We start from the raw sequence: 21,742 nt of genomic DNA, 5'->3' as shown, positions 1-21,742 counted from the left end.
GATCAGGCCCTGATCCACTGCGAGGCCTGGTCACAGACCAGGCCATGGGGTTGTTGACCCCCAAAACCTTCTCCAGGTATACTCCAGGTATAATTGTTCCAGCAACATTATCACAACCTATATACGTACAGGAATACTTGGCTAATATGGCAGGTTAGGTTCCAGATCGCTGCCGTAAAGGCAACCACAATCTTATTTTCACTTGCCAGTGCGTAAAATCCTAAGAAGATGTTTACACTGTTATTTATTATGTGTGCAATAGCATTAGGCCTAAGATGCGAAAGTAAGAATAATGAATAAAAAAAATTGAAAATTGCCAAAAACCATCTTAAGAGCAAGACAAGTGCTGGAAATAATAAACAAGAATATAATTAAAAAGCGCCGTATTAGGGAAACAATCTAAAGCGAGTGCCGTATTAACGAGGTATACCTGCAGTCTTCAACACTCGTTTTAACTTTTTATCACAATCCGCATTTTTTTATTATCTCTATAAGCAATTTTTAAACCAATTTTAGAACTTTTTCTAGCCTGTTCGTATTTTTTAAGTTCAAACACGGTATATCAAATACGGTATATCATTGCAAGATTGCAATGATATACCGTATTTCATGGCAATGGTTTCAAGTTGGAAAAATTCAGATTCAGGAAGGATATAGGAAAGCACTGGTTTGGAAATAGAGTTGTGGATGAGTGAAACAAACTCCTGAGTACAGTTATTGTGGCTAAAACATTGTGTAGTTTTAAAAATAGGTTAGATAAATACATGAGTGGGTGTGGGTGGGTGTGAGTTGGACCTGACTAGCTTGTGCTGCTGGGTTTGGTGCCGTGCTCCTTCCTTGAGTGGAGGTGGCTAGACTGGGTGGGCCATTGGGCTAATCTGGGGGGAAACATGGACCTGCTCCACATGGGTCAGTAGACCTGTTGCAGTGTTCCTTCTTTCTTATGTTCTTATGTTCTTATAAGACGCAGCTTATAAGACTTTTTAGTTTCAATGGCTCGGCATCAGACGTAACTGGGAGAGCTACAGCCCACGTCACACCCCAAACTTGTAGCTCCCATCACTGACCTTCAGCTTATAGGACGCAGGCTGGTTTTTGGAGACATTTTATGGAAAAAACCATGTGTCTAATAAGCCGGGAAATATGGTATACCCAGAGTATACCTGAAGGGTATTTCGGAGGTCAACGCCCCCACGGTCTGGTCCATGACCAGGTCTGGTGGTGGATCAGGACCTGATCAACCAGGCTGTTACTGCTGGTCACATGTAAATCAATGCACGAACCACAGCCCGGCTAATCAGGTAGACTGTGTTTATCCAGCTCCCTCTTGAAGACAGCCAGGGGTCTATTGGTAATCCCCCTTATGTATACCTGGAGTTTACCTGGAGAGAGTTCCGGGGGTCAACGCCCCCGCGGCCCGGTCTGTGACCAGGCCTCCTGGTGGATCAGAGCCTGATCAACCAGGCTGTTGCTGCTGGCTGCACGCAAACCAACATACAAGCCACAGCCCGGCTGGGAAGCAGTTGAATAGTCTTGGGTCCCGGACACTTATTGTGCTGTCTCTTATCATACTCGTGGTACCACTGCTGTTCATATTGTGAATGTTGCATCTCCTGCCAAGTCTTTTGCTTTCATAAGGATTGATTTCCATGTGCATAGTTGGGACTAGTCCCTCTAGGATTTTCCTTCTCATATATATGTCAAGATCAATATGAAATTGGTCAATGTGATATGGGAGTTACTCAGCATTTTTTTTAATGTGATCTGGCATTGAAAATGCCAAGGTCACTCGTTATTCAAGGAAGGTTAGACACTGAAGTCCCTATATTTAGACAAAAGTAATCACTAAGTTCCCTCTCTCTAGAAGTAGGTCCTTCTATTGAGACAGAAGTAGTCACTGAGGTCCCCCTCTTTAGAAGTAGGTCCTCTATTTAGACAAAAGTAGACATTGAGGTCCTGGTGTATCAAAACAATTGCTGGTCACATCTTCCTTGTCAAACATGGAATCTCTCATACAGTGAGATCAGTTACTTATCATACGTCCTGTATCATGGGTGAGTAAGTTCTTCAATAAGAAGAGCCACATACAATACTTTTCATGAATATCAAAATGGTATACAATACCGACAGGTTGGTAGGTAAGACACATGGACGACAGTTAGGTATCTTTATTCCGAAATGTTTCGCCTACACAGTAGGCTTCTTCAGTCGAGTACAGAAAGTAAGCAGGAGCAGTAGAGATGCGAAGACGATGTAATCAGTCCATCACCCTTAAAGACGCAGATTTGAGGTTGTCAGCCCCTCAATACCTGTCGGTATTGTATACAATTTTGATATTCACTCTGCCAGATACTGCAACACAATGGCATCTTGGTACAGAAGAGAAAACACCTTGGACAACTTTTTCAAGAGAGAATGGTTGGACCTGAGAGGGACGTGACCTCTCAGTAATTACATTCTCTCTACTACTACTCTACACCTCTCCTTCCAACAGTATACAAGTCTCTACACTGTTGTTTGATGTTCACATTGTTTCAGACTATGAAACAGAACTCTTCTCCAGGCTGAGGGACTGACAACCTCAAATCTACGCCTTTAAGAGTGATGGACTGATTACATCATCTTCACATTTCTACTGCTCCTGCCTACTTTCTGTACTCGACTGAGGAAGCCTACTGTGTAGGCGAAACGTTTCAGAATACAGTTGCCTAACTGCTGCCTATGTGTCTTACCTACCGATACTTTTCATACATGTGATGAATGGTTTAGAAAACCGACAAGTTGAAGAATTGAGATACTTATGCAACACATGGGAATCTGTAAAGATTCCCATGTGTTGCATAAGTGTCTCAATTCTTCAACTTTTCATACATTTCTGAATGTTCAAGAGCCACAAAAAACATTATTTTATAATTGTATTTAACTAAAATCAGTTGTAAGTATTTATAAATCAGAAAAGTACTAATTTACACTGTAACTTGTGTGTACTGCACGAAGAGTGATGGCACAGAGTCCAGTTGCATCATCTGTACTTGTTTAAAACGTATTTTGATTATACACAAATAACCCGCACATAAAAGAGAGAAGCTTACGATGACGTTTCGGTCTGACTCGGGTTATTTGTGTATCGTTCCAGTCACGGTATTGTGCCTTTTTGTTATTTATGTTTTGATTATGTTCAGCAAGTTTAAACAGCAGTTTGCACACATAATGCAAATGGATGTTTGAAAACGCTTTGTGAATTACCTGTATATATATATAAAATATTCTAATAATGGTACGTACTATACTACTATAGATTATTAAGGTATAAAATTTTGGGAAAAATGGCAATGAAACCCAACATTTTCTCAGGAGTCGCAGTTTAGTTGTGGGAGTCACAGTTTAGTTGTGGGAGTCGCAGTTTAGTTGTGGGAGTTGCAGTTTAGTTGTGGGAGTCGCAGTTTAGTTGTGGGAGTCACAGTTTAGTTGTGGGAGTCGCAGTTTAGTTGTGGGAGTCGCAGTTTAGTTGTGGGAGTCACAGTTTAGTTGTGGGAGTCACAGTTTAGTTGTGGGAGTCGCAGTTTAGTTGTGGGAGTCGCAGTTTAGTTGTGGGAGTCGCAGTTTAGTTGTGGGAGTCGCAGTTTAGTTGTGGGAGTCACAGTTTAGTTGTGGGAGTCGCAGTTTAGTTGTGGGAGTTGCAGTTTAGTTGTGGGAGTCGCAGTTTAGTTGTGGGAGTCGCAGTTTAGTTGTGGGAGTCGCAGTTTAGTTGTGGGAGCCACAGTTTAGTTGTGGGAGTTGCAGTTTAGTTGTGGGAGTTGCAGTTTAGTTGTGGGAGTTGCAGTTTAGTTGTGGGAGCCACAGTTTAGTTGTGGGAGTTGCAGTTTAGTTGTGGGAGTCGCAGTTTAGTTGTGGGAGTTGCAGTTTAGTTGTGGGAGTCGCAGTTTAGTTGTGGGAGTCACAGTTTAGTTGTGGGAGTCGCAGTTTAGTTGTGGGAGTCGCAGTTTAGTTGTGGGAGTCGCAGTTTAGTTGTGGAAGTCACAGTTTAGTTGTGGAAGTCACAGTTTAGTTGTGGGAGTCACAGTTTAGTTGTGGAAGTCACAGTTTAGTTGTGGGAGTCACAGTTTAGTTGTGGGAGTCACAGTTTAGTTGTGGGAGTCACAGTTTAGTTGTGGGAGTCGCAGTTTAGTTGTGGAAGTCACAGTTTAGTTGTGGGAGTCACAGTTTAGTTGTGGGAGTCACAGTTTAGTTGTGGGAGTCACAGTTTAGTTGTGGGGGTCGCAGTTTAGTTGTGGAAGTCAGTTTAGTTGTGGGAGTCGCAGTTTAGTTGTGGAAGTCGCAGTTTAGTTGTGGGAGTTGCAGTTTAGTTGTGGGAGTCGCTGTTTAGTTGTGGGAGTTGCAGTTTAGTTGTGGGAGTTGCAGTTTAGTTGTGGGAGTCGCAGTTTAGTTGTGGGAGTCGCAGTTTAGTTGTGGGAGTCGCAGTTTAGTTGTGGGAGTTGCAGTTTAGTTGTGGGAGTTGCAGTTTAGTTGTGGGAGTCACAGTTTAGTTGTGGGAGTTGCAGTTTAGTTGTGGGAGTTGCAGTTTAGTTGTGGGAGTCACAGTTTAGTTGTGGGAGTCGCAGTTTAGTTGTGGGAGTCACAGTTTGCCCACTGTTGCCATATGTTTTCATGATTTTACATTAGGCTTTGATGAAGAAGTGCACAGAGAGCATTCTTGAGAAATAAGATACTTTAAGTGAACACACCGACTCCAGGTTGGGGGACTGACTATCTCAAACTCCTCATCTTCCATCTTTCTCTGCATTTGACTGAAGAAGCCACTGACCGGTGAAATGTTTCCAGAATAAAGATTCTCAAGTGCTGCACATGTCTCTCATTTATCAACTTGTCGGTTCTCTAAACCATTTATTCAGACCTTTATAGAGATCTAAATATATACTATTTACAGATCCATTTTATTCTCGAGTAATTTCTGTGAGTGTCTAAGAGCTTGATGGATTAAATATATAACAAAGCGAGAGTCTTGGATTAGGGTAAGTGGAAGCGAGTTAGCTTCAGGAGTTGGAGTGCTGTTGGAGTAGTACTGACATATAAACAATGTAGAGGTGAGTAAGCAGCTCACTAAAATAGGATTTAATATAAACTTTCAGTGTATATACACTGAGACAGATATACCTCTGAGGGTATATATCTTGTCCCTCATCCCTGAGAATTACTATTTTAAATAGGCAGAAGTAAAAATATTTTTCAGAAAGTCAAATTTTTATGTTCAATTTTATATGGAGATTTAAGAAGACTGAGAGGCCGTCTCTCTCAAAAATCTAATTTAATACTTATAAAAATTATTAGTACAATAAATATCTTACCATTGTATAAATATTAATATTGTGATAACAGTTCTCACCACACAAGTGACGACCTGGGTTATCACTGACAAGTGATGACCTGGGTTATCACTGACAAGTGATGACCTGGGTTATCACTGACAAGTGACGACCTGGGTTATCACTGACAAGTGACGACCTGGGTTATCACTGACAAGTGACGACCTGGGTTATCACTGACAAGTGACGACCTGGGTTATCACTGACAAGTGACGACCTGGGTTATCACTGACAAGTGACGACCTGGGTTATCACTGACAAGTGACGACCTGGGTTATCACTGACAAGTGACGACCTGGGTTATCACTGACAAGTGATGACCTGGGTTATCACTGACAAGTGACGACCTGGGTTATCACTGACAAGTGACGACCAAGGTTATCACTGACAAGTGATGACCAAGGTTATCACTGACAAGTGACGACCTGGGTTATCAATGACAAGTGGCAACCAGGATCACCACTGACACAGTGAATAATAACTTAGAACACACATTAAAGGTAACTAGCAACTAAGAGAGTCAATAGACACATGCAACAAGGACATCACAGAGAGAGGAAGTCAACAGCAGGAACACCATCCACTGTCCCTATGTTAGCGAGCCCTTGACAACTTACAGAGGCACTCTGGCGGCTGCGGCGACCACGTGCCATCCTCTGAGCAGATGGCGGAGTTCTCGCCATTGATGGTGTAGTTCTTGTTGCACTCGAAGCGCACTTTGGCACCATATGTCGTGCGACCGTCCACCAGGACGTGCAATCCATTATCTATGTCGTCAGGATTGCCACAATCCACATCTGAAATGCAAAACAAACTATATTCTCTATATAATTAATAATAATAATGTTTATTTCTACCAGTACGTGATACAACTTATACAGACCATAGCTGACACCAATGACATACTATAATATTAATAATAATAATGTTTATTTTCTGTAGATAGTAGGTTTTTAGACAGCAACCTCCCAGGGAGGTACTACCATCCTGCCAAGTGAGTGTAAAATGAAAGCCTGTAATTATTTTACATGATGGTAGGATTGCTGGTGTCCTTTTTTCTGTCTCATAAACATGCAAGATTTCAGGTACGTCTTGCTACTTCTACTTACACTTAGGTCACACTACACATACATGTACAAGCATATATATACACACCCCTCTGGGTTTTCTTCTATTTCTTACTAGTTCTTGTTCTTGTTTATTTCCTCGTATCTCCATGGGGAAGTGGAACAGAATTCTTCCTCCGTAAGCCATGCGTGTTGTAAGAGGCGACTAAAATGCCAGGAGCAAGGGGCTAGTAACCTCTTTTCCTGCATATACAGTGGACCCCCGCATAACGATTACCTCTGAATGTGACCAATTATGTAAGTGTATTTATGTAAGTGCGTTTGTACGTGTATGTTTGGGGGTCTGAAATGGACTAATCTACTTCACAATATTTCTTATGGGAACAAATTCGGTCAGTACTGGCACCTGAACATACTTCTGGAGTGAAAAAATATCATTAACCGGGGGTCCACTGTACTGTATTACTAAATGTAAAAGGAGAAACTTTCGTTTTTTCTTTTGGGCCGCCCCGCCTTGGTGGGATACGGCCGGTGTGTTGAAAGAAAGAAAGAATGTTTATTTCTAGCAGTACATGATACAACTTATACAGACCATAGCTGACACCAATGACATACTATTTAGAAAGCCCCTTGTTATGCAGAGTATTTCCCACAACTCAGGTTAATTTTGTTCCCAGGATGAGACCCATGCCAATCCATTAACACCCAGGTACCTACTTACTACGAGGTGAACATGGACAGCAGGTGTCTTTAGGAAACATGTCCTAATGTTTCCTGCCATACCAGGGATCAATCCAGGGACCTCAGTGTGTGTGAGCTGAGTGCGCCACCAACCCAGCCATGGGACACCAAGTAGTCTTCAAGAACATCACACCACATCAACAAGTCTTCAGAACCATCATAGCACATCAACAAGTCTTCAGAACCATCACACCACATCAACAAGTCTTCAGAACCATCACAGCACATCAACAAGTCTTCAGAACCATCACACCACATCAACAAGTCTTCAGAACCATCACACCACATCAACAAGTCTTCAGAACCATCACACCACATCAACAAGTCTTCAGAACCATCACAGCACATCAACAAGTCTTCAGAACCATCACACCACATCAACAAGTCTTCAGAACCATCACAGCACATCAACAAGTCTTCAGAACCATCACACCACATCAACAAGTCTTCAGAACCATCACACCACATCAACAAGTCTTCAGAACCATCACACCACATCAACAAGTCTTCAGAACCATCACACCACATCAACACATCATGGCACATAATTGCACAAGCAATAAACTTCAACATAACAGACTAACAGAGGGATTCCCCATATATCACTTAAAAAATCAAATGTTTACTCTGTATACTTAATTTAGTATTGTATACACAGTTTACCAATATACACCAATAAACACTAAAAATATAGCATAAAAGTACAATTCAACCATGGGATTTTTGCCCATAATTAAAAAAATCTGTTATATCAAAGTCTGTTATATCAGAGTATGCTATATCAAAGTCCATTATATCAGAGTGCAGGTCTCCCTCAACATTCGCGAGGGTTAGGGGATCAAGAGCCTCGCGAATGTTGAAAAACCGTGAATGTTTGGTGCCCCAATATATTGTAGGGAAATATATTACAATACTGCTTCCTTAACTTGTTGAACCATGAATAATCATAAAATACATGAAAACGTCATAAATTGTACTAAATATATACATGTTATGCTTTAATAATGTATGTTATTTAATAACATGTATGTTATTAAATAACACAGACTCCACCACTGTGAGTCCCTACTACCCTCCCTCCGACCCCCACAACTGGCAGCCAGCCCTCCCACCACTCAGTGTGGTGAGTGTTTTGTTTGTTCATTATTTGCTATTAAACTACAGTATAAATAATGTAAACACATTTATGACTGCATATTGGAATGGCTATTCGAACAGGTATTAGACGGTGACATCATGTGTTTACTCTTGTACACTGCAAAGAATCGAACATTTCTGCTATTGCTAATAATAATAATAATAATAATAATAATAATAATAATAATAATAATAAATACGATATAATTGAAAAAGGAAATTGTACAAAAATACGAGGGAGTGGTTGGCACATCGTCAGTGTGACTTTGTTTATGCTGGAGTGAACATTAGTCTCCCTGCTCTTCCAAACATTTCACAATAATTCAGCGGTTGAGGCAGTGGTATTTAATAACATATGTATTAAATAATAATAGTACATGTTATTATTAATAACATGTATTATTATTAACATGTATGTATTTAATAACATACATGTTATAAATAATAATAGTACATATTATTAATAACATGTATTATTATTAACATGTAAGTATTTAATAACATATATGTTATAAATAATAATAGTATATATTATTAATAACATGTATTATTATTAACATGTATGTTATTAAATACCATTGCCTCAATCACTGCTTCTACCACTCCAGTCACACTCTATCTACAAGCACCAAACACAATGAATTATTGTGAAATGTTTGGAAGAGCAGGGAGACTAATGTTCACTCCAGCATAAACAAAGTCACACTGACGATGTGTCAACCACTCCCTCGTATTTTTGTACAATTTCCTTCTTCAATTATATCATATTTATTATTATTATTATTATTATTATTATTATTATTATTATTATTATTATTATTACTATTGTTATTATTAGCTGTAGTAGAAATGTTTAATTCTTTGCTGTGTTCAAGAGTAAACACATGATGTCACCGTCTAATACCTGTCTGAATAGCCATTCCAATATGCAGTCATGAATGGGTTTACATTATTTATACTGTAGTTTAATAGCAAATAATGAACAAACAAAACACTCACCACACTGAGTGGTGGGAGGGCTGGCTGCCAGTTGCGGGGGTCGGAGGGAGGGTAGTAGGGACTCGCAGGTGGCGGGAAACTTAAATATGATTTGGTGGCTGGGAATTTGGCGGTTGGGAATTCGCGAATGTGTGAAACCCGTGAAAGTTGAAAACGTGAATGTTGAGGGAGACCTGTATATTATATCATCAGAGTGAGTTATGTATCAGAGTCCATTATATCAAAGTTTGTTATATCAGACTATGTTATATCAGAGTATGTTGTATCAAGGTTATATCAATCCATTATATCAGAGTAAGTTACATCAGAATACATTATATCAAGGTCCGTTGTACCAAGGGATTACTGAAATTGTAACTTATATTAAGGTGTAGTCACAAGGGTGATCCAGACAGTACATACCCACGCATGTACACACACACACACACACTACCATACGTACACTTGCACTTGGGTGCATCGCCACTCCAGAAGCCGGTGGAGAGACAGGTGCGAGTGAGGTTGCCCATGACAACGTTACCCTCCGGACAGTGGTATGTGACGGAGGCTCCAGTGGCAGTGTCATCGGTGCTGCTCATGGTTGTGTTCTCGTTGCTGTCGGGTGAACCGCATGATGTTGGCTCTGCAAGGTAGTTAAACATCGGTACACTGTTGATGGTTGGGTAATTTAAAGTCTACTATACGAGAGTCATTAAGACTGGTTGGTTGCTTAATGGGATTTGAAGTCTATCTACTACACAAAGGTCATTAAGGCTGTTTGGTTGGTTAATGGGGTTTAAAGTCTACCTTCTATATGAGGGTCATTAAGACTGGTTGATTGCTAGCTATAATAATAATAACAATAATAATAACAATAATAATAACAATAATAATAACAATAATATTTTATTTCAGCATAATACAATACAGTGGTACCTTGGGGTACGAATTTAATTCGTTCCAGAAGGCTGTTCGAATGCTGATACCAAACGAATTTGTTCCCATGAGGAATAATGTAAATTAGATTAATCCATTTCAGACCCTCAAACATACACTTACAAAAGCACTTACATAAGTACACTTGCATAATTGTTCGAGTTTTGAGCTGTTCGTATCCCGAGGTACCACTGTGTTAATGAAGACACAGGTGACATACAGTCACACATGCAGAAAGTCCACAGTTATGCAGAACATTTTAGGCCAACTTAAGCTGAACATGAGACTAAAATGGCAATAACAAATTAATTACCTACATATACAGTGGTACCTCGGGATACGAACAGCTCAAAACTCGAATATTTATGTAAGTGTATTTATGTAAGAGCTTTTATAAGTGTATTTTTGGGGGTTTGAAATGGATTAATCTAATTTACATTATTCGTCATGGGAACAAATTTGTTCAGTATCGGCACTCGAACAGCCTTCTGGAATGAATTAAGTTCGTACCCCGAGGAACCAGTCTATAGACATTTAGAGTATACAAACAAGTTTTGGGATGACAGGGAGAGAAAATAAGCAGACAATAATATCCGCCACACTAATAACCACCACAGTAGCATCGAAATAATTAGTAATCAGTAAAAACTGCTGTAAAGTGAGTCACGAACAAGGACTACTCACGGAACTGACATATCCAGTGGAGGTAGTTGAGTTCACAACCCACATCGTTCCAGGCCCACTCTCGTCCACCATCCAGAACTACACAGTTCTGCTTGCCGTTATAGTTGTTGGGCTGTTCTTGGCCCCACCGGGGGCGCTCCACCACCTTGTCTGTACAACCAAAGTCATTATATTCGTAACAAATTCCAATGGGAAGTAGAACTGTTGTATTCATTATGAATAAAACAACTCCACTTGTACTACTATTAGTGCACTATCCACCCATCACTAGACACGTAGATGGCATTACTAAAAGTGGATTTATCATGAAGTCCTGTGATCATCGGAAATAAACCCAGCAAATTGTCTGTATCTACAGTAACACACACAGTGTACCATTCACACATCTACAGTAACACAGTGTACCATCTATATGTCTACAGTAACACAGTGTACCATCCACACATCTATAGTAACACAGTGTACCATCCACACGTCTACAGTAACACAGTGTACCATCCACACATCTACAATAACACAGTGTAGCATCCACCTCATACAATAACAAACTCATCGTACCATCTACCCATCTCCAGGTACGGGAGATGTACTGTGGTTCTCTCTGGGCTCCAATCCAGATGAGGTTTGTCCTCATAGTGTCCTTCAGTCTTTCCAGCTCAGACTTGAGGAAAGAGTGTGTGGCCTGACCAATACCATGAACCAGGTCCCCGCCATGCTTCTGGCAGTACTGGCGACCACGCTCGAAGTCCCCGCCCTCGGTCACCTGTTGACACAAAGTACAATGAGGGAATTAAAATAAAAGGGCACAATACTATGACTGAAACAATACACACATAACCTGCACGTTGGAGACTGAAATATGTAACTATGTTTTGGCCCGACCTGGACCATTAACTACGGGCGGTCCTTGACTTACGATGGGATTACATTCTGATGAACTCATAATAAGTCAAATATGACTCACGAAATTGTAATGACACGATTGCAAACAAACCATACCACGGTCCAGTGGCTAGCGCGACGGTCTGGAGTTTTGAGGCTCTCTGACCGCGGGTTCAATCCCGCCCGTGGTATGGTAAGTCAAAAATGAATATGATAGGACAGATAAATAAAGACCATATGAACCCATCGTAAGTCAATAATATCATAAGTTTAATATAAATATATAAAATAAATACATAAATAAGGCTCAGACGAACCTATAGTTAGTCGAAAATATCACAAGTCGAATGTGAATACTATATGCTAAATAAATAAGTGAATAAATAACCACTGTCGCTGAATAAGTAAATAAACAAATAATTACTGTAACTAAATACCAGTACTGAAAAGTAAATAAATGAATACAAGTTAGGGACTTGTTGCCTTCATGTTGGGTAATTATCTCAAGTTTCATATCCAAAGTAATTACTGCCGCACCATCGTAAATTTGAAATATCCTAAGCTGAACTATCGTAAGTTGAACCATCCTAAGTTGAACCATCATAAGTTGAACCATCATAAGTTGAACCATCATAAGTTGAACCATCATAAGTTGAACCATCCTAAGTTGAACCATCCTAAGTTGAACCATCCTAAGTTGAACCATCATAAGTTGAACCATCATAAGTTGAACCATCATAAGTTGAACCATCATAAGTTGAACCATCCTAAGTTGAACCATCATAAGTTGAACCATCCTAAGTTGAACCATCATAAGTTGAACCATCATAAGTTGAACCATCATAAGTTGAACCATCATAAGTTGAACCATCATAAGTTGAACCATCCTAAGTTGAACCATCCTAAGTTGAACCATCATAAGTTGAACCATCCTAAGTTGAACCATCCTAAGTTGAACCATCATAAGTTGAACCATCCTAAGTTGAACCATCCTAAGTTGAACCATCCTAAGTTGAACCATCATAAGTTGAACCATCATAAGTTGAACCATCATAAGTTGAACCATCATAAGTTGAACCATCATAAGTTGAACCATCACAAGTTGAACCATTACAAGTTGAACCATCATAAGTTGAACCATCACAAGTTGAACCATCATAAGTTGAACCATCATAAGTTGAACCATCACAAGTTGAACCATTACAAGTTGAACCATCATAAGTTGAACCATTACAAGTTGAACCATCATAAGTTGAACCATCATAAGTTGAACCATCCTAAGTTGAACCATCACAAGTTGAACCATTACAAGTTGAACCATCACAAGTCATGGAGCACCTGTACAGTCACAGAGCTCTGTCTGACAGGTTAATGGTTTTCACACAGGTGAGATATTTGCCTGTTTTAACTTTTAAGGTTATAACCATGACTGATTTTACCTGGAGTTTACCTGGAGAGAGTTCTGGGGGTCAACACCCCCACGGCCCGGTCTGTGACCAGGCCTCATGGTGGATCAGGGCCTGATCAACCAGGCTGTTACTGCTGGCTGCACACAATCCAATGCACGAGCCACAGCCCGGCTGGTCAGGAACCGACTTTAGGTGCTTGTCCAGTGCCAGCTTGAAGACAGCCAGGGGTCTATTGGTAATCCCCCTTATGTATGCTGGGAGGCAGTTGAACAGCCTCGGGCCCCTGACACTTATTGTATGGTCTCTTAACGTGCTAGTGACACCCCTGCTTTTCATTGGGGGGATGTTGCATCATCTGCCAAGTCTTTTGCTTTCGTTGTGAGTGATTTTCGTGTGCAAGTTCGGTACTAGTCCCTCTAGGATTTTCCAGGTGTATATAATCATGTATCTCTCCCGCCTGCGTTCCAGGGAATACAGGTTTAGGAACCTCAAGCGCTCCCAGTAATTGAGGTGTTTTATCTCCGTTATGCGCGCCGTGAAGGTTCTCTGTACATTTTCTAGGTCAGCAATTTCACCTGCCTTGAAAGGTGCTGTTAGTGTGCAGCAATATTCCAGCCTAGATAGAACAAGTGACCTGAAGAGTGTCATCATGGGCTTGGCCTCCCTAGTTTTGAAGGTTCTCATTATCCATCCTGTCATTTTTCTAGCAGATGCGATTGATACTATAACATACATAGTGTAGATTACCTACCAAAATAACCTAAAAAAGTAAGTTAAAGTGACTTACTCCCATTGTAGTCCTTGACTTACTCCCATTGTAGTCCTTGACTTACTCCCATTGTAGTCCTTGACTTACTCCCATTGTAGTCCTTGACTTACTCCCATTGTAGTCCTTGACTTACTCCCATTGTAGTCCTTGACTTACTCCCATTGTAGTCCTTGACTTACTCCCATTGTAGTCCTTGACTTACTCCCATTGTAGTCCTTGACTTACTCCCATTGTAGTCCCCGACTTATTTCCACCGGGGTCCTTGTCAAATATAATATGTATAACGCATCATTCACTCAACACAAGATAATAAGCCTTACTACAAAAATACACTCGGGCCTAAAAATTTGTAAACAACTTTATGAACATCAAACTATAAAATAAATACAATTAACTGTAGGTATGGGATACAGCAGTCTGTGTTACAGACACTGCCTGGCTGTACTGCTGTAATGTGCAGTTACCTGTAACTCGTAGCAGGTGCGGTTGAAGATACTGAGGGAGGTGACCTGGGCCTTGTCGGTGCAACGTTCCTTGGAGAATTCTGCAATGTGTTGCAAGGTTTGAATTGTTTTCCTCCTTTAACCCTTAAACTCTCCAAACGTAGATCAACGTTTGCACGCATAGCGCTCCAACCTTAATTTTCTCCATAAGACACAATGTAAAAAAACGTAGATCTACGTTCGGAGCGCTACGCGAGCAAACGTAGATTTACGTTTGGACAGTTTAAGGGTTAAATATTCACAGTTCATAGCTACATTAATAATAATAATAATGATAATAACAATGGTAATAATGATAAAAATAATTAAATTTACATATACAGTGGACCCCCGGTTAACGATATTTTTTCACTCCAGAAGTATGTTCAGGTGCCAGTACTGACCGAATTTGTTCCCATAAGGAATATTGTGAAGTGGATTAGTCCATTTCAGACCCCCAAACATACACGTACAAACGCACTTACATAAATACACTTACATAATTGGTCGCATTGGTAGGTGATCGTTAAGCGGGGGTCCACTGTATATATATATTTTATTTATTAATCATTAACATACTGGCTATTTCCCACCAAGGCAGGGTGGCCCGAAAAAGAAAAACTTTCATCATCATTCACTTCATCACTGTCTTGCCAGAGGTGCGCTTACACTACAGTTATGTATAAAACTGTAACATTAACACCCCTCCTTCAGAGTGCCGGCACTGTACTTCCCATCTCCAGGAATTAAGTCCGGCCCGCCGGGTTCCCTAAATCCCTTCATAAATGTTACCGTGCTTACACTTCAACAGCAACATGATGGCCGTCTCCCACTGAGGCGCAGCGACCCACAAAAAAAACGCTTTCACCATCATTCAACACTTTTTCCATCAATTACACATAATCACTGTCTTTGCAGAGGCGCTCCCAGATACGACATTCTGGATGTCACTCCAAATAGCCAATGTCCCAAAACCCAAATTTTAAATTACTAGAGCTTATTAGTTGATGTTATTTAACTGACTCAATAGTAGAAATTATTCTACACTTTTCCTACCATTGTTCTCCTCTCTGACCTTGTTACTGATCTCAATGATAACAAAATTGATAAAATAGGTTTTTCTTACATATGCAAATTACCTCTGTGTACATACAATAATTTTGGAAATTGTTAATGACCCACAGCTGGAGCTTCTGGTCATCTGAGACTGAGACCTTCCACTGGCTCACCCCTCCACTACTTTAACCCGTAAACGGTCCAAACGTATATACAGTGGACCCCCGGATAACGATCAGCTCCCAACTCGACCAATTATGTAAGTTTATTTTTGTAAGTGCTTTTGTAGGTGTATTTTTAGGGGTCTGAAATGGACTAATCTAATTCACAATATTTCTTATGGGAACAAATTCGGTCTATAACGGCACCCAAACAGACTTCTGGATTGAAATAATAGCGTTATGCGGGGGTCCACTGTATACGTTTTTTCAACATTTGAAAGTATGTAAAAAAGTAGATCTTCTTTTTGTTTTTTTACATTTGAAAATGTGTAAAAAACTTTGATCTACTTTTTTTTTTGTTATATTTGAAAATATGTAAAAAAAAACGTAGATCTACTTTTGTAGCACTACACATGTGAACGTAGATCTGCTTGGACCGTTTACGGGTTAAAAATCATATTTTTCCTCTAATCTTGACTTACTTATTTACACCACCACAGCTCCTGTGCCCCGGAAAAACTCCATTTCTTGCTGAATATGAAAAAATTCCAAGCTTGTTCAAGGTCCACTTCCCTCAACTGCTAAATCAGGTTTCTCCTTAACTTCCAAATAAGTGAGGTGAACTCTCCCCTAACTCCTGCCAGAGAGGTACGCCCACACTCTTAACTGCGCCAGTCACCGGCTTTCCCAGCAAGGATGTTGAGGTAATATAAATGCACCTCATACTAGATGCTTTCTTTTGTGCTTAACAATATTACACGTAAACTGCATTACCTGTATATTGCAGAATAGATGTAAATTATTTGTATTTAATACTGACAAGCTGATAAGACACATACGAAAGTTGTGTATCATTATTGTGAAATGTTCTGCCTACATGGTAGGTGGTGGAGGTCCGATACAGGGGCAGTGGAGATGCAGAGATGATGGAATCAGTCCACTGCCCTTGAAGGAGTAGTTTTGAGGTTGTTATTCCCTCAGTTTGGAGGCTAAGGGACTTACCCAATGTCTACAGATGTTGCTGCATCTGTTGCTGCATCTGGCTGAGACAGACAACCAGAGATGACAGCAACAGCAGTTTTCTGACACACTACACCTCACTTCTAAGATTTTCCAGACTATATAATCTAACAATTTCTTAGCAGAGGTCCCCAGGACCATGACAGTCCCTAGAGACCCAGTAATGGGTCCCCCAATGTTAAGACCAGTACCAAACCATGAACCAGACCACCATTCGCAGGTCCCAGGACCATAACACCCCCAGATAACAAAAATAGCAATAATAATACTAGTATTAAGTCTCACCTTGTGTAGAATAGACTTCCACCTCACAAAGGGACATGGAGCCCTCAACTCCCACCATTTGTATGAAGACATAGCGGCCTTTCATGGAGCGAGCACAAGTGAGTTCTTTAGTCGCTCCTTCCTCTGTGAGAGAGAGAGAGAGAGAGAGAGAGAGAGAGAGAGAGAGAGAGAGAGAGAGAGAGAGAGAGAGAGAGAGAGAGAGAGAGAAGCATATTCAATTAGTAAGTAAGTAAGTAAGTTTATTCAGGTATACACAAATACAGTTACATAGAATTATCATACATAGCAGCATATGTGTAGAGAACCTAGGATAACCCAAAAAAGTCAGACAGAGTGACTTATTTCCATTGGGGTCCTTTTACCTTATTATTATAATATAAAGGTTATAATATTTATTATTCTACAATGAAGATAATATCTTATTATCATACTAAAAAGACTACTACACGAGGGTCATTAAGACTATCTACAATACGAGGGTCATTAAGACTATCTACAATACGAGGGTCATTAAGACTATCTACAATACGAGGGTCATTAAGACTATCTACAATACGAGGGTCATTAAGACTATCTACAATACGAGGGTCATTAAGACTATCTACAATACGAGGGTCATTAAGACTATCTACAATACGAGGGTCATTACTAGGAATAAGGTAAAATTTACACGTATGTTAGCTAAAAAATAGAAAATCATTCCCCTCCCTTTCTGTAGCTACATTCATCAGACACCTTTTGGCACTCTTCTTGAACTGGTTCATGCTATGACTGGCTTTGACATGTGCGGGCAGTCTGTTCCATTCCTTTATTGCTGTACAATAAAAGGTGTTTGAAGCCTGGCCACTGACTGTGGGTACTACAAAGTTGTGCTCTCTCCCGCTAGTACTATGATTGCTTTGGTTCCCAACCTTGACAAAATTGACAGCAAGATATTCTGGACATTAATTGCAGACACTGCTATAATTATCTATTAACATTATGTATTTAAATTTTTTATATCTTATAACTGATGAAATTAGAAAGTTAAAAAGTGAAGGCAGCGACTTATGTATATCCCCTTACGGTGACATGTAAGTGGTCCATTCTACCAGGCCTACAGTGGCCCTGTCACAGGTGACATGACAGATGGTGACAACATCACAGGTGGTTATGAAAAGAGAGAGAAGGATAACCAGTTATCACTGCACCTTCAGCCTATCACAGTAGGCCTAGCTTCCTCCTCACAGTCCTCATGATAACCTGTCCCTACATGGGAAGGTATCTAGATGACTGTACTACAATAGTCATCGTCCTGAACACTGTTGAAGTTATCTATAATGTTCACTCTCGTGTTCTTGATGATTTGCTTGTGAGAACTTCTGAAGTTCTTGCAGAAGAGAAGTCAAAGATGTCTCCTCTCTACTCTATATTCTCCTCTCCTCTGTCTCTCTGTTATTTCCCTTCCTTCCTTCTCTTCTCTTACCTTCTGTTCTTCCCTACTTTCTCTCCTACCTTCTCTTCTCCCTATGTTCTTTTCTCCCTATCTTCTCTTCTTCCCATCTGCTCCTCCTCCTCAATGCCTCCTATTTCCTGCCCCCCCACTACCTTCCTTGATGACAGGATGTGTTCAAGGTGACCCAGTCTTGGGAGTCCAACAGGACTACAAACACTGCTACACACTTAATACAGTCCTGGGAGTCCAACAGGATCACAAACACTGCTACAAACTTACCAGATCATATTTTAATGGTTGGCCCACTAGCAAGGTCATATTTCAAAACTGGGACCACTAACAGGTCATATTTCAACAGTTGGACCACTAACCAGGTCATATTTCAATAGTTGGACCACTAACCAGGTCATATTTCAGCACTAGGACCACTCACAGGACATATTTCAACACCTGGACCATGAACCAGGTCATATTTCAATAGTTGGACCACTAAACAAGGGGTAACTTACCTATTGTCCCCGGAAACCAGGCACACAATCTGTTCTTCTGAATATTGGTGTAGTCTCCCACTCGTATCTCTATATCCTGGACTGGCTGGTGACCTGGAGAGACAAGACAGCAGGTCAGAGGTCACAGTGTGACCTAGAGAGACAGGATTACAGGTCACAGGTTACCTTGCTTCAGTGGACGAGACAGAAAGTGGAATTGACTAATGAATTATCTCTAACATTGAATATAGGTCATAAGTTGCCTTGCTATCTCTCTCTTTCTCACTCTCTGGATTTCTATAACCCTATAACTGCTTCTATATCTCTCTAATCACTTCTATAACTTGCCACAACATTTGACTGGCTGCTCTGGTTTAAAGTCTATCTACTACACCAGGGTCATTAAGGCTGCAGGTCACCTGGTCACCACCAGTCAAGAATACTTTAATACCTAAAATACTGATTAATGTAAACTACCAGTGTATATACACTGAGATATACACCTCTCAGTGTATATACATTGAGATATACACCTCTCAGTGTATATTCGCTTGTCCCCTTGTGATCTTAAGAAAATGGTGCTGTATCTATGTTAAAAGGTCACAGACCAACACTGGGACCACTCTGAACTGAGAATAGAGACCATACCCTAGTTTATAACCACAGCAACCACACCTACAACCACAGCACTAACCTAATGTGACCTGGTCTCAGACCAAGCCGCAGGGGCGCTGACCCCCAAAAGGCTTCTCCAGGTAACCCCAACAACCACTCACCACAGCATCCCCTGGTAGTGATCTTGACCAGGGTGACCTCGTACTCCTGAAGAAGGTCCACAGACCACCACGGTGAGGACTCCACCAGTGTCTCAGTACAGTGTTGACCATCATGTATTGATGTCACTAACCCATCATTAGCATTTTCACCCTTACCACCCCTGGCTGTTGATGACTGATTGACTGGCTTCTTCCAGGCGACGTTAGTGGCTGTGGGAGAGACATCAATATACATCAGTGTTAATATGTATCAATAAACAGAAAGATAGACCAGGGGATCAAACCTTGGTCCAATATATGTAAGTTCCCAAACACACACACATCTATGTTTGAAGGTTGGTTAATGGGGTTTAAAGTCTATCTACTACACCAGGGTCATTAAGACTGGTTGGTTGGTTAATGGGGTTTAAAGTCTATCTACTACACCAGGGTCATTAAGACTGGTTGGTTGGTTAATGGGGTTTAAAGTCTATCTACTACACCAGGGTCATTAAGACTGGTTGGTTGGTTAATGGGGTTTAAAGTCTATCTACTACACCAGGGTCATTAAGGCTGGTTGGTTGGTTAATGGGGTTTAAAGTCTATCAACTACACCAGGGTCATTAAGACTGGTTGGTTGGTTAATGGGGTTTAAAGTCTATCAACTACACCAGGGTCATTAAGACTGGTTGGTTGGTTAATGGGGTTTAAAGTCTATCTACTACACCAGGGTCATTAAGACTGGTTGGTTGGTTAATGGGGTTTAAAGTCTATCTACTACACCAGGGTCATTAAGACTGGTTGGTTGGTTAATGGGGTTTAAAATCTATCTACTACACCAGGGTCATTAAGACTGGTTGGTTGGTTAATGGGGTTTAAAGTCTATCTACTACACCAGGGTCATTAAGGCTGGTTGGTTGGTTAATGGGGTTTAAAGTCTATCTACTACACCAGGGTCATTAAGACTGGTTGGTTGGTTAATGGGGTTTAAAGTCTATCTACTACACCAGGGTCATTAAGACTGGTTGGTTGGTTAATGAGGTTTAAAGTCTACTACACCAGGGTCATTAAGACTGGTTGGTTGGTTAATGGGGTTTAAAGTCTATCTACTACACCAGGGCCATTAAGACTGGTTGGTTGGTTAATGGGGTTTAAAGTCTATCTACTACACCAGGGTCATTAAGACTGGTTGGTTGGTTAATGGGGTTTAAAGTCTATCTACTACACCAGGGTCATTAAGGCTGCAGGTCACCTGGTCACCACCAGTCAAGAATACTTTAATACCTAAAATACTGATTAATTTAAACTACCAGTGTATATACACTGAGATATACACCTCACAGTGTATATACACTGAGATATACACCTCTCAGTGTATATACACTGTGATATACACCTCTCAGTGTATATACACTGTGATATACACCTCTCAGTGTATATACACTGAGATATACACCTCTCAGTGTATATACACCTCACAGTGTATATACACTGAGATATACACTGAGATATACACCTCTCAGTGTAAATACACTGAGATATACACCTCTCAGTGTATATACACTGAGATATACACCTCTCAGTGTGTAAGACATAAAGGAGACAAATAATACTGACCACAGACAGGAAGGTCACCAGACCAGACACCATCACTACCACAGCTTAGCACTGATGACCTGTTAATAACAATAGAGTACAATATATATAGTGTTATATAGTGATATATAGTGTTATATAGTGATATATAGTGTTATACAACAATATAGCAACAATAACAGATGATGTCAGAGGTTTTTTATACATGTCAACTGTAATTAATGTATCCTTGACCCTGGAGGGAGGGAGGGAGAGGGAAGGAAGGAGGGAAGAAGGGAGGGAAGGAAGGTGGAAAGAAGGGAGGGAAGGAAGGAGGGAAGAAGGGAGGGAAGGAAGGTGGAAAGAAGGGAGGGAAGGAAGGTGGAAAGAAGGGAGGGAAGGAAGGAGGGAAGAAGGGAGAGAGGGAAGAAAGGAGGGAGATATATGACAAGAGTGAAGAACATTGTTCCACAAGGTACACTTCTGTCTCCCTTAGTGTTCGTTATTATTCTCTGACAT

General features: G+C 40.6%; 1 protein-coding gene across 2 annotated transcripts in view; it reads right to left on the bottom strand.

Moving 5' to 3' along the window:
* The window catches only part of fw (CUB and Sushi multiple domains furrowed), a 157,984-nt gene that overhangs the window by 36,246 nt on the left and 99,996 nt on the right, over positions 1 to 21,742 (bottom strand). For both annotated transcript variants that reach the window (XM_070105390.1, XM_070105391.1), the window contains exons 3-11: positions 21,266 to 21,324; positions 19,670 to 19,879; positions 18,915 to 19,007; positions 16,971 to 17,093; positions 14,431 to 14,510; positions 11,465 to 11,669; positions 10,907 to 11,056; positions 9,750 to 9,929; positions 5,981 to 6,160 (exon numbers count right to left, since the gene is read on the bottom strand). In XM_070105390.1, the coding sequence (XP_069961491.1) occupies positions 5,981 to 6,160; positions 9,750 to 9,929; positions 10,907 to 11,056; positions 11,465 to 11,669; positions 14,431 to 14,510; positions 16,971 to 17,093; positions 18,915 to 19,007; positions 19,670 to 19,879; positions 21,266 to 21,324 (1,280 nt within the window). The remainder of the gene's footprint in view (positions 1 to 5,980; positions 6,161 to 9,749; positions 9,930 to 10,906; positions 11,057 to 11,464; positions 11,670 to 14,430; positions 14,511 to 16,970; positions 17,094 to 18,914; positions 19,008 to 19,669; positions 19,880 to 21,265; positions 21,325 to 21,742) is intronic.

The sequence above is a fragment of the Cherax quadricarinatus genome, chromosome 98, assembly GCF_038502225.1.
Source record: "Cherax quadricarinatus isolate ZL_2023a chromosome 98, ASM3850222v1, whole genome shotgun sequence".
Taxonomy (NCBI): Eukaryota; Metazoa; Arthropoda; class Malacostraca; order Decapoda; family Parastacidae; genus Cherax; species Cherax quadricarinatus.
Note: the sequence above shows the minus strand (reverse complement) of the source record. Positions and strands in the feature narration are given on the sequence as shown.